The sequence below is a fragment of the Pongo abelii genome, chromosome 6 (genome assembly GCF_028885655.2).
Source record: "Pongo abelii isolate AG06213 chromosome 6, NHGRI_mPonAbe1-v2.0_pri, whole genome shotgun sequence".
In the NCBI taxonomy this organism is placed as follows: domain Eukaryota; kingdom Metazoa; phylum Chordata; class Mammalia; order Primates; family Hominidae; genus Pongo; species Pongo abelii.
Window position 1 is genome coordinate 52,046,170 of NC_071991.2, and position 25,830 is coordinate 52,071,999.

At 41.8% G+C, this 25,830-nt stretch overlaps 1 protein-coding gene across 4 annotated transcripts in view; it reads left to right on the forward strand.

Moving 5' to 3' along the window:
• The first annotated feature begins 2,056 nt into the window (after positions 1-2,056).
• The window catches only part of KBTBD2 (kelch repeat and BTB domain containing 2), a 30,237-nt gene continuing 6,463 nt past the window's right edge, over positions 2,057-25,830 (forward strand). Inside the window, exons 1-4 of one of the 4 annotated variants that reach the window (XM_054546763.2) lie at positions 2,057-2,133; positions 6,416-6,676; positions 20,546-21,051; positions 25,338-25,503. In XM_054546763.2, the coding sequence (XP_054402738.1) occupies positions 20,882-21,051; positions 25,338-25,503 (336 nt within the window). In that variant the 5' untranslated portion in view covers positions 2,057-2,133; positions 6,416-6,676; positions 20,546-20,881. 4 annotated transcript variants of the gene reach the window in all.

Below are 25,830 nucleotides of genomic sequence, written 5' to 3' on the forward strand. Positions count from 1 at the left end.
AGCTAATCTACTAGTGTTGAGAGGTGAAGTCTGCTGGGCTTCTGGATCGGGTGGGGACTTGGAGAACTTTTCTGTCCAGCTAAAAGATTGTAAATGCACCAATCAGTGTTCTGTGTCTAGCTAAAGGTTTGTAAACGGACCAATGAGCACTCTGTAAAAACGGACCAATAAGCACTCTGTAAAATGGACCAATCAGCGCTCTGTAAAATAGACCAATCAACAGAATGTGGGCAGGGCCAAAAAAAGGAATAAAAGCTGGCCAGAGGGGCCCACAGCGGCAACCCGCTGGGTATACTTCCATGGGCAGGAGGGTTTGTTCTTTTCCTCTCAGCAATAACTCTTGCTGCTACTCTCTTTTTGGGTGCGCACTACCTTTATGAGCTGTAACACTCACTGCAAAGGTCGCCCCTTCATTGCTGAAGTCAATGAGACCACGAACCCACAAGAAGGGAGAAACTGCGGACACGTGAACCACATCTGAACATCAGAAGGAACAAACTCCAGACACACCATCTTTAAGAACTATAACATCGCGAGGGTCCACGGTTTCATTCTTGAAGTCAGTGAGACCAAGAACCCACCAGAAGGAACCAATTCCAGACACAGTGTGACCTAGAATGAGTTACTTAACCTCTTGGTGCCTCACTCAGCTTACTGGTGAAGTGGGGATAATAGCAAGCTCGTGTAGTTGTAAGGATCAAATAAGTGCTTTGTACATAATGAGCACTCACCAAATGTTAGCTATTTTTTGTTGTTGTGATAGGTACAAAACAAAAACCCTAGGACACGCACGCAGCAGCTGGCAGACATACAATCCTTGGCATCAGACTTGAAATTACTAAAAGCCTAGCTTCCTTTCCCTCAAAAACACATACCACTCAGGTTGTATTTTGACCTTTTAAAACATTGCTACTTTTTGCTTCTTCTATACTATTCTTCACGTTATCATTGTTGGTGGGCTGGTTCAGGTTCTTGATTTTGCTGCACAAAAGGATTTGGGGCTGGGCGCGGTGGCTCACGCCTGTAATCCCAGCACTTTGGGAGGCCAAGGCCGGCGGATCACAAGGTCAGGAGATCAAGACCATCCTGGCTAACACTGTGAAACCTCATTTCTACTAAAAATACAAAAAATTAGTCAGGCATGGTGGCGAGCGCCTGTGGTCCAAGCTACTCGGGAGGCTGAGGCAGGAGAATGGCATGACCCTGGGAGGCGGAGCTTGGAGTGAGCTGAGATCGCGCCACGGCACTCCAGCCTGAGTGACAGAGCGAGACTAGTCAAAAAAAAAAAAAAAAAAAGAAAAAAAAGATTTGGGCCTGGTGTGGGGGCTCACACCTGTAATCCCAGCTCTTTGGCAGGCCAAGGCAGGAGGATTGCTTGAGCCCAGGAGTTCAAGACCAGCCTGGGCAACATAACGAGACCCTGTCTCTATTTGATAAAAATTTTCTTAAAAGAATTTGAAGAGTGAGTCCAAAGTAAGAATAAGCAAAAAAGTTTATTGCAAAGCAAAAGTACACTCTGAGAGGCAGAGCGGGTTGCTCAAAGGGAGCGATAGCAGCTAGTGTCTTAAGAGGAATTCCTTTTATGGGCTCTGTATGTGAATATTTATAAAATACTGGTGAGGTCCGGTAGGCACAGGTGGACCCACAGTTGGAGCGTGCGCTAGGTCTCTATATGCTCCAACACACATCACATGTATCGTTAGCATGTAAAATCTCCGCTAGGGGTGTGTTTTTTAACTATTAAAGTGAGGAAAAAGTTACTATAAGCTAAACCTTGAGCCTAGCTGCACATGCAAGACCCAGAGACGTCCCTGGCTCCCGCTCTCAAGGCAAGAATTTGTAGCTAATGGCTTCCTGGGCTTTTGGTACTGATTAGTTGGAGATTGGGGAAGTTACATTAGGAATAAGGGACTTTTGTTCTCTTTCCCTGGCTGTACTAGGTATCAGAAACTTGTAACCATGTGGCAGTCGGCTGGTATCCTGTAGAACTGCTTACCTTGCAAAAGAGGTGCTGACGCATGAGGGTGCTAGCAAAAGGAGCCTGCTGCCAAAGGGGCCCACTGGGCTTCACACAAGGGGACAAGTCTGTATGGCCTCCTAACGTTACTTACCCAGCCTCGTTATCTTCCTAAAGTACGTATTATCTTCCTAAAATACAAAACTAATCATATTCCTCTGATAGTTCCCCATTACCTTAGAATAGAGTCCAAACTTACTGTATGAGTTCTTTCATGATCTGTATCTATCCCTCACCTTCTTCTCCAGATGTCCTGCCATTCCTTCATATGTACTCCGTGTTGCAGGCATGGCCAACAACCTCATTCACTCAACAAATATTAACAAGTACCTAGACAGAAACTGTAAAACTAGTGAGTCAACAGGATATAAAATTGGTTTCTGTCTTCAGGGAGCTTACCTCATAAAAACATTTAATTATTATATAATCATGATAAGGGCAATGACATAAAAGTACTGTGTGTAATAAAAACATATAATGATAAAACTTACCAGAGCTCATTTAAACCTCTGTATCATGATCCCTGTATGTTCTACTGGTTTTCTTTTTCCACCTAGCCTGCTTCCCTTTTCCTGAAAATCCTTTCTTGATCTACTTGCTGTTCTTCTGTGCTCTCATAATACCCTGTGCATATTGCTTTCAAATAATGTATCCCACTGTTGGTTTGCTTGGGCCTTTCCTTCCAACACACCCATTCCTCTATGGGTCTCTTATCTCTGTATCCCAGGGTATTTATTGAATAAATAATGTCCTTTTTTTTTTACTTAACTTTTTTTTTTTTTTTGAGACAGTTTTGTTCTGTCATCCAGGCTGGAGTGCAGTGGTGTGATCTCAGCTCATTGCAACCTCTGCCTCCCAGGTTCAAGTCATCCTCCTACCTCAGCCTCCTGAGTAGCTTGGGACTGCAGGCACACGCCACCACAACTGGCTAATTTTTGTGTTTTGTGTAGAGACGGGGTTTCCCCATGTTGCCCAAGCTGGTCTTGAGCTCCTGGGCTCAAGTGATCCTCCCACCTGGGCCTCCCAAAGTGCTAGGATTACAGGATTACTTTTTTTTTTTTTTTTTTTGAGACGGAGTCTCACTCTGTCACCCAGGCTGGAGTGCAGTGCACGATCTCAGCTTATTGCAAGCTCTGCCTCCTGGGTTCATGCCATTCTCTACAGGATTACTTTTTATCTTGACCTCAGCGTAAGACTCACAAGAAGTAGCAAAAACAGTACAGTGAGTTGCTTGTGTACCCATCTTCCAGCTTCCCCCAATGGAACATCTTATAAACTATAGTACATTATCCATAAAGAAGGCTCTGGAGAAGCAAAAGAAAAGAAAATAACAACAATAAAAATAAACTCCAAAAACTATAGTACCTTATCCAAATTAGGAAACTGACACTGGCATGCTGCAATTAACTAGACTCAGATCTTACTGGATTTGATTTTTTTTTTTTGCCAAAACTTTGTTATTTACTAGGCTTGAATCTGAATTTTTTGAGGGAAAAAAAAAAAAGCCAAGCATGGTGTCTCACGCCTGTAATCTCAGCACTTTGGGAGGCGAAGGCAGACAGATCACTTGACCCTAGGAGTTTGAGGCCAGACTGGGCAACACGGCAAAACACCATCTCTACAAAAAATACAAAAATTAGCCAGACATAGTGGCGGGTGCCTGTAGTCCCAGGTAGTCGGGAGGCTGAGGTTGGAGGATCACCTGAGCCCAGGGAAGTCAAGGCTGCAGTGAGCCCGTGACCATGCTACTGCACTCCAGCCTGGGTGACAAGAGTGTGACCCTGTCTGGGAAGAAAAGCTGGCCAGGCCCAGAGGCTTGTGCCTGTAATCCCACCATTTTGGGAGGCTGAGGCAGGATCTTACTGGATTTCATTATCTTTTGTATGAACTAATTTCTTGCTGTGTATTATATATTAAACATATATATGTTTATTCTATAAAATTTTATTATATGTTGTTATGGTTTGAATATTTGTACCCTCCAAATCTCATGTTGAAATGTGATCTCTAGTGTTAGAGTTGGGGCCTGGTGGGAGATGTTTGAGTCATGGAGATGGCTCCTCATGAAGGGCTGGGTGCCCTCCCATTGTAATGAGTTCATGTGAGAGTAGGTTGTTTAAAAGAGCCTGGCACCTCCTTCCCTCTCTCACCATGTGATGCGCTGGCTCCCTTTTTGCATTCCACCATGACTGTAAGCTTCCTGAGGCCCTCACCAGAAGCAGATGCCTGCACTATGCTTCATGTGCAGTCTGCAGAACCATGAGCCAAAATAAGCCTCTTTTTAAAATAAATTACCCAGTCTCAGGTATTCCTTTATAACAACACAAAACTGACTAACAAATATGTATACATTTACACATAGTCAAGATACACAACTATTCTGTTACCACAAAGAACTCCCTGTGCTACTCATTAATAATGATGTCCATTTTAACTGGATGTTCTCTGTATTATTACAGGGAAGATATACTGCATATTAGCTCTGCATTGCACTCCCCCCCTCGGAGAGGCTCCTGGTAACATTCTCCCACAAATCCAAGATTTTTAAGTCGGTTAAAATAGTGTTAAAAAAAATTCTGGGCTGGACACGGTGGCTCATGCCTGTAATCCCAGCACTTTGGGAGGCCGAGACGGGCGGATCATGAGGTCAACAGATGGAGACCATCCTGGCCAATATGGTGAAACCCTGTCTCTACTAAAAATAAAAAATTAGCTGGGTATGGTGGTGCCTGCCTGTAGTCCCAGCTACTCCAGAGGCTGAGACAAGAGAATAGCTTGAACCCAGGAGGCAGAGGTTGCAGTGAGCTGAGATCGCACCACTGCACTCCAGGCTGGCGACAGAGCAAGGCTCTGTCTCAAAAAGAAAAAAAAATTCTGACAAACTAAATTTAATAGAGTTTAAATGAGCAAAGAACAATTCACGAATCAAGCTGCCTTCAGAACTAGAAGACGGGCTGAGAGCAGTGGGTCATGCCTGTCATCCCCGTACTTTGTGAGGCCAAGACAGGAGGATCACCTGAGGCCAGGAGTTTGAGACCAGGCTAGCCAACATAGTGAAATCCCATCTCTATGCTGCCTGTGATTGGCTGAAGCTCAGCTGCTGTGATTGGCTGAGACTCAGCTGTTACAAAAACATATACTCCTAGTTAGGCTTTCAGTTTCTTCCTATACTGTTAGGCTGAGGTCATTATGTAGGGACTCAAGGTTGGAGGCATGCTCAAGGCAAATTTAGTTTAACATATTAAAATTAACTTTAATTGTATCTTATCAATTACAATCTTAAATGATTATGATTTGTAACAGTCAGAAATAGTTAAACACTTAATTTTAGAAAATTTTTAGTCATATGTTTCTTTTTCTTGAAATGGAGTTTAAGTCTTTTTGCCCAGGTTGGAGTGCAATGGCACAATCTTGGCTCACTGCAACCTTCGCCTCCCGGGTTCAAGTGATTCTCCTGCCTCAGCCTCCCGAGTAGCTGGGATTACAAGTGCCCACCACCACGGCCAGCTAATTTTTGTATTTTTAATAGAGATGGGGTTTCACCATGTTGGCCAGGCTGGTCTCAAACTCCTGACATCAGGTGACCCCCCGCCTCGGCCTCCCAAAGTGCTGGGATTACAGGCGTGAACCACCTGTGCCTGGCTGCATGTTTATTTTTCTAGGAATCATTACTACCTTCTTTCTGTTCTAGAATCATGACAATGTTTAAAGTAGTTTTAGGATGATACTTTTTGTGGCCATCAGTTGAAAGGAAAGATGACTTGTTAATAATTAAAAGGAAAGATGCCTTGTTAATGGAAAAGGGTTGCATGAAATAATGTTTTGGATATGGATCACAAGAGAGATGCTGTACATTCCAAAAAAGTTTGTGTAATTGCTAGAAAATACTGTATGTATGACTCCCTAAAATGGACACTGGAACTTGCTGTGATCACTCAGAGCTTTCTAAGCTCAGAAACAAGATCTCTAAGGGAATTAAGATGGTGTTTTTGGTGGACCATGAAATTAATGATGCCAAGAACATTCTAAGATGGCAGCTGCAAAAGGAAAACTGAATGGGAGTCACCCTCCCCTGACTGCACCAGTCCCTTCTTCCTCATTGTTACAGTCCCCTATGAGACTGTTTAAGGGGATGGGAACCTTGAGATAAGGGATGGCAAACAAATACAAATATTTGAGTATAAATGTTCAACCTTTTCTTTTCCCAGTTAAGATAACACACCAAAGCGATTGGCCTTTTTTGAAACCTAGGAACATCAATTCATCCTAACAGCTCTCAGGGTTTTAAGTGTTAAAGAAGGATGCTTTAAATATTAACTAACTAGCCGACTGCTATTTGTCTGACTTGTCTGACCCAATATCCATTCCCAGTGTTTTTCTCTTTTGTAATCTTTATAGGTGGCCAAATTACAATTCTAGACAATGAGATGTTTGTGGAAGTCTGCTGAGTTTGGGAGATGTAGTATCCTGAGAAAGCTTTCACTTTCCTGAAGAAAAAAAAGACCATGGATGGTGGAAGCCACCCCTTTCCCCTCTTCCTGCGTTGAACAAAGGTGCGAAGGCTAAAACTGCTGCAGCCATATTTTAACCATGAAGTTAATGTCAAGAGAATCACAGAAATGATGGCCCTGCACTTCTTGAGCTATTGAACCAACAAAGGTAACTGCCTACCTGCAGATTTGAGGTCTTGTTTAAGCTATTATAATGGAATCTTTTCAAAAAAAATGCGGGCCCAAATGCATTCCTAACTGTACAGCCATTAAAAGGACACCTTTTAGTCCTCTCTTTCATCCTCACAATTCATTACTCCTCTTACAGTCACTGATAACACCATCTAATCACCCTAACTAAAAAACTCAGTTATCCTTGATTTCTTATTTCCCCTCATCCTCTAGGTAATCAAGTCTTATTTATCATAGCTGGCTAGTTTTCAAATCTATCTCTGCTTCACCATTCTCGCTGGCACTGTTAGTTTGGACTTTCTCTCCAACTCATGTCTGGACTGCATTAACAGCGTCCTAACTAGTATCCCTGCTTCCAGTCTGCTATCTACCATGCTTCAGAATTTTTTCTCTAAAATCTTATCAAGATATTCTCCTGCTTAAAAATCTTAAGTGGCTTTTTGTTGCCCACAGGATGAATCACAAACTCCTTGCCACAGGTATCCTTTGTTGTTATTGTCTGCATGTTTAGACCGCATCTCTCATATCCAATCTGGCACAAAGTAGGTGCTCAAGTGTGTGTTAAATGACTTTAATCTTTTGTATGGCTTGTTTGATATCATACCACTTAACTATTTAATTAGACTAAATACAGTGGTAGCATGATGGAAACTCAATAAAGATTTGTTGAATGTAGTTTCCAGATTCTACTGTAAAACAATCCTTTATCAGTAGTTCCTGATAACACGCATCTTGGTGTGCATTCAGTTGATCTAGCCTAGTTTACAGGAAGAGGCTCCTTTCAGTAATGTACTGTATGGCCTTTCAGATTATAATTAGTCATCTATATTCTCTAGATTGGGCTTGTGCCAAGACTGTAAATTAGGAAGGTAGGTGGAGTCTGTGTGGGCATTTCTGACAATTTTTTGATCCACGAATAGCTCCTAGCAAATTTACAGCCTGCCTGCCAGCAAGCTGTGCCAAGTTAACTAAACCAGTACGGGCCACAGCCATTAGCTGCTGCTACAAACGCTTCGCTTTGCGAAGCAACGGCGAAGGCGCTCTTTTGGAACTCGGGGGGTTGGGGGGGTGCAGCCGCCGCATTGCAGCACAAAACGGAAGGCTTCACACGCCGGAGCTGCCGTCCGCACCCAGATGTCTCTCTCTCCCTTTTCCCCTAACCTCCCCCAACTGCGGGCCCTTTTGGGTGCTGCTCTGAGTTCTTCCTTGGCCTTGGGAAAAGCCGAAGCGGCTCTGGAGAGAGGAGGACATGGTTTGGAGAAGAGGTGCTGCGAGAACAAAGCGACCCGCCCAACGCCTCCTCAACTTTCTCCTGCCCCCTGTCTGGTATTGTTTAGTCCTACTCATTCCCACTCTCCGAGCCAGCCTGCAAAAATCTGTATTTCAGGGGAAATTCCAAGGGGTAAAACACCTCCTTCAGCATAACAATTGGTGTTTTGCTGTCTAGATTTCCTAGCAATGACCTTGTCGGGCCTCTCCATCCGCCAGTCTAAGCCCAAGGCCTCGGCCGCCGCGGCTTCTCGCAGCGCCCCTCTGCCGCGCACGCGCCCCTCGAGAGCTCTCCCATGACCTTTCCCGGGAACCCCCTTCAATTACGCTTCCCGTCACCTCGCACCGCCCCCGCCCTTCCTGCTCTTTCCGTTTCCTTTTCCGCGCCTGCGCGGCCCCAATTGTTTTGGCTTTCCGGTGGTATCCGGCAGAGGAAAAGGGCGGGGGCAGCTAGAGTAAGGGAGGGGCGGGGGACGGTCGCGAGGACCCGGGAAACTGCAAAACTGCCGCTGGTGCCGACTGGCGCGCGCGCGCGCGAGGCGGGAGGGCGGCGTGGCGAGGGCGGGCGCCGCAGGCTGGCCAACGGTCCACTGCCCGCGCGTTCCCGGGCCGCGGGCGGGGGCGAGAGCGCGCGGCGGGGGCGGGAGCGGCGGGCCCGGCGTCTCGCGGCCCCGGGCTGACGAGGCGGCGCGGGCTGGCGGCGCGGCTCCCGGGGGAGGAGTCTGGCGGTGGTCGGGCTCTGAAGAGCGTGCGGCGGCGCCCGCAGAGGACGCTGCTTTCCGCGCTGGACGGACCAAGCGAGGGAGGGTGCGAGGGGAAACCGGAAGGAAGAGGCGGCGGCGCTAGCCTTCCTCGGCCGGAGGCGGAGGCGAGACCCCGGCCGAGGCCGTGGCGGGAGGGCCACGCCCCCGCCGCCGCGCCGGAGGGGCCCAGTGTGGACGGGGCCACCGGCTGGACCGGATCCTACACCTCGGGACCGAGGGACGCGGGTGAGCAGGCGACGGTAGCGTCGGGCGGGCTGGGAGCCCGCGGCGACCTGTGGAGGGGCCGGGGAGGAGGGCTGTGGCGGGAGGGGGCTCGGCCCTTTGTGGCTCGGCGGGTGGGAGGCGGCGGCCGCGGCATCTTTCAAACCCGAGACGCTTCCGCCGCGGGCGGGGGAGGGGCGCAGGCGGCCGGCGCCGCCCTCCGCACCCCGCGGCGGCCCCAGGGCGGCGGAGCTCTGGGCCGGTCCGCGGGGAAGGGGCGGCCCGGTACGCCGCTAGCTGGGCGTTTCCGGCCGCGGGGCTACCGGGCGGCGCCTTGGCCTCGGCTCCGGCTCGCGCCCGCCCTTACTGAAGTAAAGCTGTTTCTCTTAAAGACTCGCGACGTGTTCGCGACATGGTGGGCCGAAGGGGGACACCCCCTTCCTTCTGTATTCCCCCCCTACATCTGAACTAACCAAGAGAGGTCTAGACGAACAGAGCTCCTATTATGGTCTATATTGACTTAAAAAAGAAAGCAGAAACTGCCCTTTGAAACGGAAAATTGTGTACGTGTTTACTTTGTGAAATCTTTAACTTCTTTGAATTCGACCACCTCCCTCTCCCTACGGATTGAAAAACCGGGGAATAGAAAAATCGCTTAGTTTGGTGTGGGGCGGTTATTTTGAGTTAACATCTTTTTTTTTCCTCCTGGGCTTAGTTATCTAAGAACTCTTTACCTGCCTCAAAAGGTAGAGGAGTGTCCATTCCACGGGCTACCACGGTGACCCCTTCCACTGAAAATAGGAAAAGAATTCAAAATACAAAATGAACTTTAAAAGGATATGTTTGTGTGAACTATCTTCTGTGTCAATTAGCCTTATGAAGACGTAGGGGACAGGACTGGTCACGTGTTGTTTATACATGGATCTGTACGTCGGGCTCACTGAGCATTCAGGCATTCAGAAACGAAACCCTATCAACGCTGTGCACTGACAAAAATGATATTTTCTTTTGTCGAGGCAGCTAATTAATGGGGATCTTCCCCCTCTTCCCTCTGAGTTGTACATTTTTGCCGAATTTGAGTAGTATGGGTCTTAGATCTCTTGTAATTGTGAATGACTTAGTTTGGTTAACCTTTGATAAGGACTTTTTTCCCCGACTTTTTTTTGTGACCTAAAGTAAATTGAAAAGCCACTCAGTTGTTTTCTAATCTCGATGATGTGGAATTTTGCTATTTTTTCCATCTGGCTGATAACTAATGTTAAGCTTACTTCTTCACTTTGATCTTCTGTTGGCTTAGTGCTTATTGAAGCCCTTTTAGGTTGGGGCCTGCAATCCTCAAGAGGTTGTTTTCTGTCAGTAACTCTGGAGTGATGTGGCCTTTCTGTTGAGCATGCTCTGTAGTCCACACGTTTCCACATAGTGGTGTTTTCTTTGCACATAGTTTTTGTAGGAAGACTTTATGAGTGCTATAACTCTACTCCCCTTTTTGTTCTTATAAGAAGCATTATAAAATCTGTTACCTTATGTTATTCACAGGGCATGTAAGGAGATGGAAAGGAATAGAGGTATCAGTATGTATGTCCATGCTCCTCCATAGATTTTCTTCTGGTTGGTAGAAATGTTGAGCTTTTCATTCCTAAACATTGAACATTGAATGTGCAAGGTGAATTCCTAGAAACTTGAATGCAGTCTTAAAAGCCAAATGATAACATTGGTTTTTCCAAAGATGTTACACATTTAGAAAAGAGTCCCCCTTCCCCTCTTCTCTTTGCCCACATTGCTAAGACAAGTAAGGCCAGGAAAAAGGATTGGTCCTGGTGTCATAAAATATGAGTGAAAATTTCAAAGTCCTTTGTTAGCTTAATCTTTTCAGTTTTGTAGAGTTTGAATAGACCAAGTGATGCTTAAATAACCCAGTAGTAGAAATGACAGGTTGATCTCAAGTAATTTTTTTTTTTTTTTTTTTTTTTTTGAGACAGAGTCTCACTCTGTCACTCAGGCTGGAGTGCAGTGTCACGATCTCGGCTCACTGCAACCTCCGCCTTCAGGGTTCAAGTGATTCTCCTGCCTCAGCCTCCTGAGTAGCTGGGATTATAGGCGCGCGTCACCAGGCCTGGCTAATTTTTGTATTTTTAGTAGAGATGAGGTTTCTCCATGTTGGTCAGGCTGGTCTCGAACTCCTGACCTCGTGATCCCCTCGCCTCGGCCTTCCAAAGTGCTGGAATTACAGGCGTGAGCTACCGCATACGGCCGATCTCAAGTAATTTTTTTTTTTTTTTTTTTAATAGACGGAGTCTCGCTGTGTCGCCCAGGCTGGAGTGCGGTGGCGCGATCTTGGCTCACTGCAAGCTCCGCCTTCCGGGTTCAAGCCATTCTCCTGCCTCAGCCTCCTGAGTAGCCCACGCCGGGCTAATTTTTGTATTTTTAGTAGAGATGGGGTTTCAACGTGTTAGCCAGGATAGTCTCGATCTCCTGACCTCGTGATCCGCCCGCCTCGGCCTCCCAAAGTGCTGGGATTTACTGGCGTGAGCCATTGCGCCTGGCCACCTTTCCCCAGCTTTCTTAAGTCACTGCGCAGGGCTGAGAGGAAAAATGAAAAGTGATATCCAAAATAAAAGGACATAGTATACTCATATAATTATTGTATCACAGGTGGCATTGCCTTTATGTTCTTGTTTAATTTTTTAAAAGTGAGATAACTTGTTAATCATAACATAGTACAGCTTGTACTTGTGACATGAATTTACTTAGGGTGCTGAGCATAATTAACCTGATGGAGCCACGTCATCTATCAGTATGGTTGGAAAGAGAGAAGAGACCTAAGCTCTGAATGTGACTAGAGTAGGGGAAGCTATGCTGATTTTTTTTTTTTTTTGAGACGGAGTCTCGCTCTGTCGTCCAGGCTGGAGTGCAGTGGTGCGATCTCGGCTCACTGCAAGTATGCTGAAATTTTAAATACTTGATAGATTCTTCAGAAGGCCAGGTTTTTGGTTTTTTGGTTTTTTGGTTTTTTTTGGTTTGTTTTTTAATTGATGCCTGTCACAACTCCAGAAAATTCTGTTTGTGTAGCAGTTGACAATCTAAAAAACAAATGGTCTTTTCCAGACATTCTCAACTGTCATGGTTGTTTTGATAACTTGAAAGCAAACTGTTTCTAGCACCCATCTCTTGTCCTTCCTAAGGAGAAAACTATCTCATTGAAATAAAGAAAGGCTTGTTTTATGACTGGTGCCTTTCTGGACTCTCATTTAGTTTTTTACACTGACATCAGCCTCCTCAAGATTAGTCTTTTTTTAAGCACTAGTTTGTTTCATTATTTGTACCATCAAAATACAATGTGTAAGAAAAGGAAAAAAAAGGAAAAATTATCTTAATATTTTAGAACACTGAATTCAGATTTCAAGTGTCAAATGTTTGCAAAAAAGTCCCAAAATTCTCTAAAAACTTTGAATTTCTCTTATGTAAAATACCATTTAGACAGAATGAAAAAAGAGAACTGTATTTGGAGTGCTGAGACCTTGAAATTGGAATCTTTGGACCTGGTGTAGGTGGGGAATCCAGGAGTTGGGAAAGTGCTACAAAAGCTTCACCAGTGGGTGGGTTAATAAAAATAATTTCGAATATCTATGTAGTAGTGCTATGTGTCAGGTACTGACCCAAGTGTGAAGTGTAATCCTAGAACAATTCATTGAGAAGAGAGTTCTACTTTTAACTACATTTTATAGATGAGCAAACTGAGGCATAGAGAATAAATAACTTACAAAGGGCCACACAGTTATTAAGTTGCAGAACTGGGGCTTTAACCCAAGTAGTTTGGGTTTGTACTCAATTATTTTTCAACGGTTGACCTCCATGGAGAATGCCTTGGATCTTTTCCAACAAAAATTTTTAATCTTCTCTATTGACATTTGTAGCATTGGGAGATGCAGCACTCCCTAAGTTAGTAATGTACGGTTTGAATGTGCTTCCTACAGGTGAATGATTTATAGCCGCACTGCCCTTCCTGGAGGGAGACCTATCATTCCTTCATTCCTACTATATAATTTATTTTATTTTTAGTTGGCAAATAATTGTATGTATTTGTGGGCTACAATGTGATGTTTCAATCTATGTACGCATTGAGGAATGATTAAATCAGGCTGTTTAGATCTGTCACCTCATCTACTTATTTTTTTTTTGTGGTGAGAACATTTAGAATCTTTAGCAGTTTTGAAATATGCAGTATATTATTGTTAACTGCGATCATCACCATGCTGTGTAACAGATCACTAAAACTTATTCCTCCTGTCCAATGGAAACTTTGTACCTACTACTGTGCTTACTGTAGCAGGCCTTGCTAGCAGCCTCCTTCCCATCTTTTTATCCTTTCTTCCTTTTTCATCCACAGCTCAGTTAATTGCTGATTGGTTTCTTTATTACATTCAATAGTTCCTTAATCCTTTATTCGTTCCTCAGTCTCTATATTCTGGCTGGTTAACATTGGAAAAGTTTGCTTTGCTTCTATTTGTGTTTCCAGGCTACTCAGTGGGAGGATGCTACAAAGTACACACCTCTAGGAATGAAAACTTGGTTTCAAAGTGAAATTAGACATCTATCCCCCCTCATTGCCTCCCCCCAAAAAGCCAAAACACTGCCATCAACCTCTGAAATCTTTAAAAGTATTTGGGATTTTTTTAAATTTCAACATTTCATACTTTTAATCTTGGTTCCTTGTCCTTTAATATTAATAATCAGAATCTGTAAAACAATTTCACTGTCACTGTTATCTCTTTATGAGTATTAAAGTAGTATTTACTTTGTGTAAATTTTCTTTGCTGATATACTTTTGGGCATATTTTGCTGCTTATAGTGAGGAGTTAAACACCTTTTTAATACTGTTATTTTATAGGAAAGTTAAGTGAGGAATTCAGACAACCAACTTAAATTTGTTGAATAGAAACACAGTTGTCTCTTGGTTTCAGTGGGAGATTAGTTCCTAGGTCCCCTTGGAATATGAAAATCTGAGGACACTCAGGTCTCTGATATAAAATGCCATAATATTTTCGATAACCTGTGCATATCCTCCCAATACTTTGTCATCTCTAGAAATAATTTTTTGTGGGAAGAGTTTCAGATTTTTAAGTAGAATTGTATATGTTACTATCGATTGCTAACTGATTTAATCCTGACAATCATTTAGTAACAGTGTTTCGAAAATTTTATGTGGTGGAATTCACTCAGAACCTTGGAGACTTGGGCATCCTAGAGAAAATGTATTAGAAGCATTTGTTTTCAATCAATTTGACTTCTGTAGGAAGTCTTCGGATTTAAAAATAAATAGGACTTTGTCCCGTAATAATTCGTAGAAAGTCAGTGGGTAGAGGCCGGACGTGGTGGCTCATGCCTATAATCCCAGCACTTTGGGAGGCCAAGGCAGGCAGATCACCTGAGGTCAAGAGTTTGAGACCAGCTTGGCCAACGTGGTGAAACCCCATCTCTACTAAAAATGTGAAAAATTAGCCGGGCATGGTGGTGCGTGCCTATAATCCCAGCTATTTAGGAGGCTGAGGCAGGAGAATTGCTTGAATCCGGGAGGCGGAGGTGGCAGAGAGCCTAGATCACGCCGTTGCACTCCAGCCTGGGCGACAGAGCAAGACTCCGTCTTAAAAAAAAAAAAAAAAAAGTGTGTAGACAGTGGAGGAGAGGATTTCATCCTGTGTATAACATTTTAACCTTATCTTTGCCATTCTCTGCGATCAAGCAAATCAGTCAAAAACACTGAATTGAGCCCAGGACTTAAGGAGTAAGAATATGTACACTTTTTATGTCAAAGTACATTGCACTTTATTAAATATTGTGAATTTCATTATATTGTGTTTGCATGACTCCAATTTAATTCCTATGCTGGTTAGCATTTTTAACTGTGGAATATATTCTAATGATCAGTGTTAGAATATAGGACTTTCTTACTAATCTGGAAGCACCTGATACCAGGAATTGTGGCATGTAACAGGGATTTTCCCAAAGTAATTTAAGTGTTTTTGAATAGCTTCTTTTCAGTATGGATTTTTTTTTGGCAGATTATCTTGGGGAGAGATGTCTTTTTTTTTTTTTTTTAAACCTTAATTAAAGGTACTCACACTAGATAAGAACATGTTTCAGAAGTCCACGGAACTAGCAGGAATTAGGGAAAGCAGTTGTGTGACTAGGTAAAAGATGTTAGAATATTTTGGTTGAGAAGAAAAGTGGAATATATATAAATTAGATTAAGAATTATATTTAATTCAGCATTCAGGAATTTAAAGTTTGTGCTTTTCCTTGTTTTTGTGATCTGAAGAGAAACATTATTCTTACAGAAACAACTTGAGGTACGTATTGTAGTCACTGACTAAATATTTCATCAAGAAGCAGTGTAAGGCCAGGTGCAGCGGTTCACGCCTGTAATCCCAGCACTCTGGGAGGCCAAGGCAAGTGGATCGCTTGAACATAGGAGTTCAAGACCAGCCTGGGCAACATAGTGCAATCCTGTCTCTTAAAAAAAAATTAAAATTTGTGTTTGTGTGAGTGTGTGTGTGTATGTGTGTGTATATATATACACACACATACACACACATATTTTTATATATATAAAAGAAATACAAATTTTTTAAAATAAAGCAGAAATTGGTAAATGTGGCCTGTAACCTGTTCTTGTAAACAAAGTTTTATTGAAATAACATTTGTTTCCATATTGTCTTTGGCTGCTTTCAGGCTGCAGCAAGAGTTAAATCTTTGGGATAGAGAGCTTGTGGCTCCCAAAGCCTAAAATATTTTGTCTTTGTTATGAGAAGAGAGAATAGTGTACCTTTTGAAGTTTTATTATTATTACTATTTTTATTTTATTTTTTTTGAGACTGAGTCTCTCTCTTGTTGCCCAGGCTGGAGTGCAGTGGTGCGATCTCGGCTCACTGCAACCTCCTCCTCCTGGGTTCAAGCAATTCTCCTGTCTCAGCCTCCCGAGTAGCAGGGATTACAGGCACGCACCATCACACCAGGCTAATTTTTGTATTTTTAGTAGAGACGGGGTTTCACCATGTTGGCCAGGATGGTCTCAATCTCCTGAACTCAGGTGATCTGCCCACCTCAGCCTCCCAAAGTGCTGGAATTATAGGCATGAGCCACTGTGCCCAGCCTTTTTTTTTTTATTTTTTATTTTTTTAAATTAAAAATTTTAGAGGCAGAATCTTGCTGTTGCCCAGGCTGGAGTGCAGTGGCATGATCATAGCTCACTGCAGCCTTGAACTCCTGGCCTCAAGGTACCCTCTCGCCTTGGCCTCCCAAAGTGCTGGGAGTATAGGCATGAGCCACCACACCTGGCCAAAAGTTTATTTTGTAAAAATCAGGTAATCATTGCATATATTAATAAAATCCAGAAGGTTTAAATAGGTCTTCAATAAATTTTTCCTTCCTCCTGTGTGATCCACTGTTAGTAGTAGGGCTGAGCACCAGATACCTTTGCTCATTTTATCTGTACTGCAATTTTTCTTATGGTAAAGAGTAAAATTTCTTGAATTCATGTCTCTATTAAAAGTTTGAAAGTGAAAGATCAAGATAGCTACATTTCAAGAAAAATGTTTCATATACCCAGCTTGCTTCACTCATTTGTTTGCTTCTTGGCTTTTGAGTTTGTCTAGAATAGCTGGTTTTTAAAACACCATGTTTTTGAATAACAGCTGTAGCTGTGGCTGTAATCTGTAGTAAGAGTAAAAGCCCTTGGTGTTTTGGAGCTTTAGTGTTTGGCTTCTCTCAATCCGAGTATGTAAAGTGCAATGATTGGCACTTAGTATTCAATAAACATTTGTGGAATTAAATTTAGCCATTCATTCAGAAAAGAAAATTAAGTCAACAGTTTCCTTGATACCTGAGAATTAAGCTGGGGAAGCTGACTTCTACAGATAACAGGGTCTGTGACGTTTTGAAGCTGATTTTAGATATAGAATGATATACAAAATGTAATTATTGAAAAGAGAAAATTTGTAAAATATGTCACGTCAGTTGGTAATTAATATAGTACATACTGAATTGCTTCAGAGGAGTTAGGGTACTGGTTTCAAGTTTTGTTTTTAGGAGGGAAGGAGTCTTTTACAGAAAATGTTTGTGTTGTGGGCATTTGAAGATTGTTGGTTGATCATCCTAAACTTTGCAAATTTTCACATTTTTATTTTTATTTTCGTGAGACAGTCTTGCTGTGTTGCCCAGGCTGGAATGCAGTGGTGTGATCTCAGTTCACTGCAACCTCCTCCTCCCAGGTTCAAGTGATTCTCAGCTTGAAGCAGCCTCAGCCTCCAGAGTAGCTAGTATTACAGGCATGAGCCACCATACCCGGCTAATTTTTGTATTTTTAGTAGAGACAGGGTTTTGCCAGGCTGGTCTTGAACTCCAGGCCTCAGGCCTCAAGTGATCTGCCCTCCTGGGCCTCCCAAAGTGCTGAGATTACAGGCGTGAGTTACCACACCTGGCCAAGCTTTCACATTTTTAGTTAATACCTTTTGAAGTCCATGCTCCCAGAGGGGTGAGATACTTAATTTTATTTATTATTTTTAGTTTTTGTTTTGTTTTGTTTTTGAGACAGAGTCTCGCTCTGTCATGTCACTCAAGCTGGAGTGCAGTGGCACGATCTCAGCTCAGTGAGCTGCAACCCAGGAATCCCAGCCTCAGCTTCCTGGGTAGCTGGGATTACAGCACGTGCTACCATGTCCAGCTAATTTTTTTGTGTTTTTAGTAGCGATGGGATTTCACCATGTTGGCCAGGCTGGTCTTGAACTCCTGACCTCAAGTGATCCACCGTCCTCAGCCTCCCAAAGTGCTGGGATTCCAGGCATGAGCCACCACTCCTGACCTTAATTTTATTTTTAATTGTACTTGTTTGTTTACTTAGTCTGAATGACTTACTTTTTCTGCCTATTTTAAGGTAACTTTTACGTAGGCTGCCTCTCCAGGAAGAAAATGTATCCTGGATTACAAAAGATGAGTGGGAAATAGGGGAATCTAATAAAGCTGTGTTAATGAGTATAATGACTTTGTACTTTTTTAGAAGCAGACTTCAGTTGTTTTAATATGGTTTCATGGATACGATAAAAAATCAAATCTAGCAAAACCCAGTCATAAATGAGGCCTCCCCAAAATCATTGCAGAAAATCATATTATTATATGGTTAATGAAATGACCAGAGTGAGCCTGTACCACTAGCCTGCAAGAAATTCTGGGGTTTAGCGGCATGGTTTAAGTCTGTCTTGGCCCTGGCCACCAGTTGCTGTCACCTTGTTTAAACATGGATGGGACAATTTGGAGTCCAGCTACTGGGATTAGGAATTCTACTTCATTAATGCATATATTTCTGTAAAATATATTTCTAGAAGTAGGATTAGTAGGTTGGTATTAAGCATTTCCAGTGCCAAGTATTATTAATACTTTCAATTCTGAAATTCAAAAAAGCTCTGAAAAATCAAGTTGTTAAAAAAAAAAATCTTTGCTAGTAAAACCTGACCTGAAGTAACGTGAGGCTATATATAGTCTTTATTTTTCACACCATTCATAGTTGCCTCAGCAAAGATAGTATGTTTGATTATCCATTGCTACCTGAGACTTCTTGAGAGGGTTTTATAATGTAGGGTACATGTGTCACAATACCTCTGTAAAATCTGGAAAAGTGTAAATTCTGGAGCATGTCTTGTGTCAAGAGTTTTGAATAAGGGATTGTGGGTATGTATCAACTTACTCCTCTGTGTAAGAATGCTTGTTTTTCCACACTCTCAACAACACTATGCCTTGCTGCATTATTAATGTGTGGAAATAGCCAGTGATTTTAAGTATTATTTGCCTTAGAGATTATAGTAGTAGAACTCAGATTTATAGTGTAACATGCTGTTCTGGAAGAGCAAAGTTATTACCTTAAATGACCCAGAGTCTCACTCTGCCTTTGCACCTGTTTTAGTTACTTTCAAATTAACTTGGCTGGAAACTTGACTGTATATCAAGTTAGCAGTTACTGTAATAGTATAGTTTGTCAGGAAGTATATGTGATTCTCTTTGACATAATGGATGGTATTTTGTAAGGAAAAATAACAGTGATTCTAATGATGGAGTCATTTCTCATTATGATAACTAATGGTCATCTTAACAGTTGGTGAAAAAAGAGGTGGCAGTTTTTATAGTTAACATATTAGTAGCATTCTATTTGGGATTTTCCTCTTTTCCTGATTTGTAATTCCTTTGCCATGTGTTGTGAATACTGAGTTCCAAATTAAATTTTTATTCAGCTGGAATTTTGTTTTTTTTGATGAATGGTATGCAGTATGACTAAAGCCTAGGTTCTTTCCCCCCCTTGAGCAGTTAGCCACTTCCAACATTATTTCTTGACATAAACTATTCTTCCTAATTTGAGATACCGTATTTATCTTTATCATATCTAATTTCTTTTTTTTTTTTTTTGAGACGGCGTCTTGCTCTGTTGCCCAGGCTGGAGTGCAGTGGTGCGATCTTGGCTCACTGCAATCTCCACCACCCGGGTTCAAGCAATTCCCCTGCCTCAGCCTCCTGAGTAACTGGGATTACAGGCATGCACTACCATGGCCAGCTAATTTTTGTATTTTTAATAGAGACAGGATTTCACCATGTTGGTCAGGATAGTCTCGAACTCCTGACCTTGTTAGAATGCCTGCCTCGGCCTACCAAAGTGCTGGGATTACAGGCGTGAGCCACCGTGCCCGGCCAATCATCTCTAGTTTCTTATGTGTACTTGGTTTTATGGGAGTTTTATAGTACATTTAATATTTTCATAAAAATCATTAAAACCTTGCCCTTCTTCCCCTCAAATATCTTAGCAACCTTTGTGCATTCCTCCAGATAAATCCCTTGAAAATAGGATTTAGATTGGATTTGTATTAAACTTACATATTAATTTGGAGAACATTCATATTTGTGTAATATGGAGTTTTCTGGGTGGGAACATATATCCATTACATTTTGTGTTTTTTTTTTTTAAGTAAAATAATATGCTTTTATTCGTAAAGATTCCTAGGAAAGAACCACTCTACAAAGAGACAAATTACATATACTTCTCTTACTGAATTGAACGGCAAATTTGAAAATAAACAGTTTGAATCTATTTACCATATAGTTTAAATTAAATATAAAGACTTTGTGAATGTGTTTAAAATATATTCAGAGAACGAGAAATCTCTATGTAAGAGAGCAGGCTTTTTGTTTTTTTAAAAAAATATTTTTTCTTAAATATTATGATCATTTGTTGCTACCAGACAAATAACTAAGAGATCTGGCTTTGGTAATTTAAGTTGTCTATTTTGAAAGAGCTTTAAAAATGTGTACTTATTCATGTGTTCATTATTTTCTGTGACAGTTAATATTTTGTATAGAAGGCAAAAGTTAACTTGAAATTACAACTGGTAATTTTCTTGTTTTTTAATTTTAAATGTAGACTAAGAGTCTTCATTTTTGTCATGTTTCACTTTTATGGTAATGTCTAAAGTTGAACTTGAAATAAATATGATTTCTATTTAAGGCTGCCATTTTAAACGTTATATTCTAAAACCGTACTGGCCTAGATACTACAACTGAACTTTTTTTCTTTTTAGTTACTCCACAGGATCCACTGAACATAGGATGTTGCCACAAAATCTACCTCGTGTATTTTTCTCTTTCACTCATGAGCTGTGCAATTGCAGATTTGAGCACAATGTCTGCAGACTGTGTTGAAAAACTCTGAAGAACCTAATTAACACAGGATGACCTAGGAGTGATTCTAAGTCTGTGTAACAAGATATTACTCATTAGTGAATGTGTCAGTCTTGTTACTGAATGCTGCAGATAACAGCAAGTAGTTTCTCCTTTATTTGAAGTATTCACTTGACCTTTCATCAGTAAGACGGACTTTTCTAATCTGTTCCTGGAGATATTAATGGAATACAGTCATGTCCACTCAAGACGAGAGGCAGATCAATACTGAATATGCTGTGTCCTTGTTGGAACAGTTGAAACAGTTTTATGAACAGCAGTTGTTTACTGACATAGTGTTAATTGTTGAGGGCACTGAATTCCCTTGTCATAAGATGGTTCTTGCAACATGTAGCTCTTATTTCAGGTAAGTACTTTTAATGTTTTAAATAGAAATTCTTTGAAATGTTGTTTAATTTTTTAAAAAGCCACATCTCAATTTTTGTTTTTAAGTTTTGCTTAAGGTTTCTATTCAGATGATGTAGTACTTGGCAAATCTCATTCTTGCATGTGTAAGGGACACATGAAAGGAGTTTTATAAAGGTTTAAGTACAAGAAATGTGTTGTAATTAACTAAGGTAAAGTTTTAATGTTCGGAAGGCAGAAAGGTTTTGAATATTCTTTTTCCATTAAAAGAGAAAGAAAAATGGGATAATTTACACTTTGAGATTTTAAAATGCTGCCTTTAGAAAACAGTGATCTCTGTTTTTAAACTGACAAGTTATAGGCTCAAATAGTAATTTTTAGAGGGTAAAAATTGGTGCTGTTAGATAGGTTAAGACTTTTCTTTACAAAATATATTTTTTCTCACTCTTTACTATTACCATTTGTGATATTTCTTTATACTAACTAGACTCTTTGCCAGATTTAAATATTTAATAACTAGTAACGTTGGTGTTCTCTATGCCTCTGAATGTAGAAGTTAATTTAGTTACTCTTTGCTAATAACAAATATATAAAGCTTAACTTTACATTTTTATGATCTTTTGAGTCTTTGTTGTACGTTTCCTGAGCAGAATAGAAGCCAAGGCATAGAAATTGCTTTATTTGTTCTTTGCTTTTAGGTAATTTTGACTTAATATTTGAAAGGGACAGGGAGAATAAAGGTGAATTAAATGTGGACCCGTATATTTCTACTACAAATATTAACAGCCATAAGCAGTAATCATTAGTGAGTTTGGTCCTGCTGGTTTTTTTTTGTTGTTGTTGTTGTTTGTTTGTTTGTTTTTTTTTTCTTTTGAGACGATCTCGCTCTGTCGTCCAGGCTGGAGTGCAGTGCAGTGGCGCGATCTTGGCTCACTGCAACCTCTGCCTTTCAGGTTCAAGTGATTCTCCTGCCTCAGCCTCCCAAGTAGCTGGGATTGCAGGCACGCACCACCACGCCTGGGCTAATTTTTGTAATTTTAGTAGAGATGGGGTTTCACCATGTTGGTCAGGCTGGTTTCAAACTCTTGACCTTGTGATCCGTCCACCTCGGCCTCCCAAAGTGCTGGGATTACAGGCGTGAGCCACCGCGCACCGCCTGTTCTGCTGTTCTTTAATGGCAGCTATAGACAGGACAGATTTCATTTGACCTTTCAGGGCTGACTTACTTTGTATGAAGATACCGAAACTTCACATTCCCTAACACATCCCATGATGATTGCAGAAGCTAAGGCTCAAATACCAGTTGTTGCCTTTGCTATTCCTACAATTTTTTTTTTTTTTTTTTTTAAAGACAGTCTCACTCTGTCACCCAGGCTGGAGTGCAGTGGTGCTGTCTCAACTCACTGCAACCTCTGCTTCCCAGGTTCAAGCGATTCTTGTGCCTCAGCCTCACAAGTAGCTGGGATTACAGGCACACATCACCATGCCCGGCTAATTTTTTTTGTATTTTTAGTAGAGACGGGGTTTCACCATGTTGGCCACGCTGGTCTCAAACTCCTGACCTCAAGTGATCCACCCGCCTCGGCCTCCCAAAGTGCTGGGATTACAGGCATGAGCCACTGTACCCGGCCAAGTCTGGGAAGTTTCTTAACCAATCAGTCCCCCACAGATACCAAGGGACAACTGTGTATTATACCTAAACCAAATCAGATATTTATTAAATAAATAAAATAGTCCAATATGTGTTTGGGGTTGAAGCCACCCATCATTAAAATCTTGTGCCTGGGACAGTTTCATATCCACAGGATATAATTTGAGCTTTTCACAAGTGTTCTTCAACTAGATCCTGCTGGCAGAATTGTAGATTTCAAGATTTTTACATGTAATGCTCCTATACATCTACTGTAGAGATTTTGCCTTCTGAACTAAATACATTCTTCCTTTGTAGTTTGAGTTACCAGTTCTGTCTGTCCCACCAATAATTAGTAGGTACTTCTGAATAATAGTTTTAATATTTCTTGGTAACATTTATAGTTCATTTTAGACCCAAAATGAGAGAATTTCTTGAGAATTACTCAGCACTTCTGTTGTGGTACTTCAGCCTGTTACAGTATTATGAAATTAAGTATTTGCTGTTTCTGGTTGGGAGTGCTGGCACATGCCTGTAATCCCAGCACTTTGGGAGGCCGAGGCGGGCGGATCACGAGGTCAGGAGATTGAAACCATCCTGGCTAACACGGTGAAACCGCATCTCTACTAAAAATACAAAAAATTAGCCGGGCGTGGTGGCGGGTGCCTGTAATCCCAGCTACTCGGGATGCTGAAGTAGGAGAATCGCTTGAACCTGGGAGTTGGGTGTTGCAGTGAACTGAGATACCACCACTGCACTGCAGCCTGGGCGACAGGGTGAGACTCTGTCTCAAAAAAAGAAAAAGAAAATCACCAGATCCTGTTGGCTCTTTATAGTGGGTTTTGTTTGTTTGTTTGTTCCTTTTTGAGGTGGAGTTTCACTTTTGTCGCCCAGGTTGGAGTGCAGTGGCTCAATCTTGGCTCACTGCAACCTCTGCCTCCCGGGTTCAAGTGATTCTCCTGCCTCAGCCTCCTGAGTAGCTGGGATTACAGGCACCTGTCACCACACCCAGCTAATTTTTGTATTTTTTAGTGGAGACAGGGTTTCACCATGTTGGCCAGGCTAGTCTTGAGCTCCTGGCCTAAGATGATCTGCCCATCTCGGCCTCCCAAAATGCTGGGATTATAAGCGTGAGCCACCAAGCGCCCAGCTATAGTAGTTTTTGTATTCATTTCTGCCAATATAACTCAGTTTCTTACCTCTTAGGTATATTATTGTCATAGCCTGATAGCCAGTTTTCCTGTCTGTAGCCTTTAGCTCTTATAGTCTGTCAGCTTAGAGTATTCATCCTACATTTATCACTTACATTTTGTTGTGCTAAATTCAGACTTGAAACCCTTTGGTTTTCCCCACTATCTACAAGGAAAAGCTCAGACTCTCTTGTCTCATTTAAAGGCCCTCTGTGATCTGACTGCTCTCCTGCTCTCCATCTTTCCAATTCATTTTCTGGTTTCCTGCATGAGCCCTTATGTTCAAGCTATGCTCCTTGAACAATTGCTTCTTATGTTCTACCCCGTTTTATCCATTTTGAATGGCTTCTTCATCTCTGTCCTTGAGGGGCCCAAGTTAGTGACTGTTGTGACACTCACTGTTGACCGCTACATGCAGAAGCTTTTCTCTCCTATTTTCATCTCTTACCTATATATGGGCATTCTACTTTGTATTCTCCATTATGCCAGTTGCCTTTCCATCATGATTTCCTGTATATAATAGATTTTTAGGAAAGTGTCCTGCATATTTTTAGAGAATAGTTTGAGTAAATGAATTTTTAACAGCTTTATTGAGATGTAATTTACATACCACAAAATCTACCCATTTTAAGCGTATAATTAAATGAATTTTAGTATATTTACAGAGTTATACAACCATTTCCACAATCTAAATTTAGAGCATTTTTATCACTTTGTGTCTATTTATAGTCACAAACCCCATTCTTACAGTTCTAAGGAACTACTAATCTACCTTCTGTCTCTATATTTTCCTTTTTTAGACGTTTTATATAAATGGACTCATACACTATGTGGTTTTTGTATGTGGCTTCTTTCACTGAGCATAATGTTTTCAGGTTCATTTATATTAAAGTATATATTAATACTTAGTTCCTTTTTATTGCTGAGTATTATTTCATGGTATGGATATAAGAAGTGAATAGAATTTTGAGATTTTCACTCAAAATGGCATGCTGGAATAGTCTGGTATATATTTGGGACTGGATTTTATTCTTATCTGTCTCCCTCAAAAATTTCATTGGCTAGGCACAGTGGCTCATTCCTGTAATACGAGCATTTTGAGAGGCTGAGGCAGGAAGATTGCTTGAGCTCAGGAGTTGGAGACCAGTCTGGGCAACATAGGGAGGCCTCGTTTTCTAAAAATAAAAGAAAAAATAGCTGGGTGTGGTGGTGCATGCCTGTAGTCTCAGCTACTTGGGAGACTGAGGAGAATCGTTTGAGCACAGGTCGAGGCTGCAGTGAGCCATGATCACACCACTGCACTCCAGCCTGGGGGACAGAGCAAGACCCTGTCTCAAAAAAAAAAAAAGTTTCACTTATAAGTAAATACCCTAAATAAACACCTCTTGTTGTCTAATTGTTCTCTTCAGCTCTACAGTTGTTTTACACAAAACCCTTACAACTTTGTTTTCTCCATCTCCCCTGTAGGGCCATGTTTATGAGTGGACTAAGTGAAAGCAAACAAACCCATGTACACCTGAGGAATGTCGATGCTGCCACCTTACAGATAATAATAACTTACGCATACACGGGTAACTTGGCAATGAATGACAGCACTGTAGAACAGCTTTATGAAACAGCTTGTTTCCTACAGGTAAGCATATATATATTTTTTTAGACGGAGTCTCTCTCTGTTGCCCAGGCTGGAGTGCAGTGGCGTGATCTTGGCTCACTGCAACCTCCGCCTCCCAGGTTCAAGTGATTCTCCTGCCTCAGCCTCCTGAGTAGCTGGGATTACAGGCGCTAATTTTTGTATTTTTAGTACGGGGTTTCACCATGTTGGTCAGGCTGGTCTTGATCTCCTGACCTCGTGATCCACCTGCCTTGGCCTCCCAAAGTGCTGGGATTACAGGCGTGAGCCACCGTGCCCAGCCTACAGGTAAGCATTTTTTTCCTCAGTTACATACATGAGTTGTGGCTT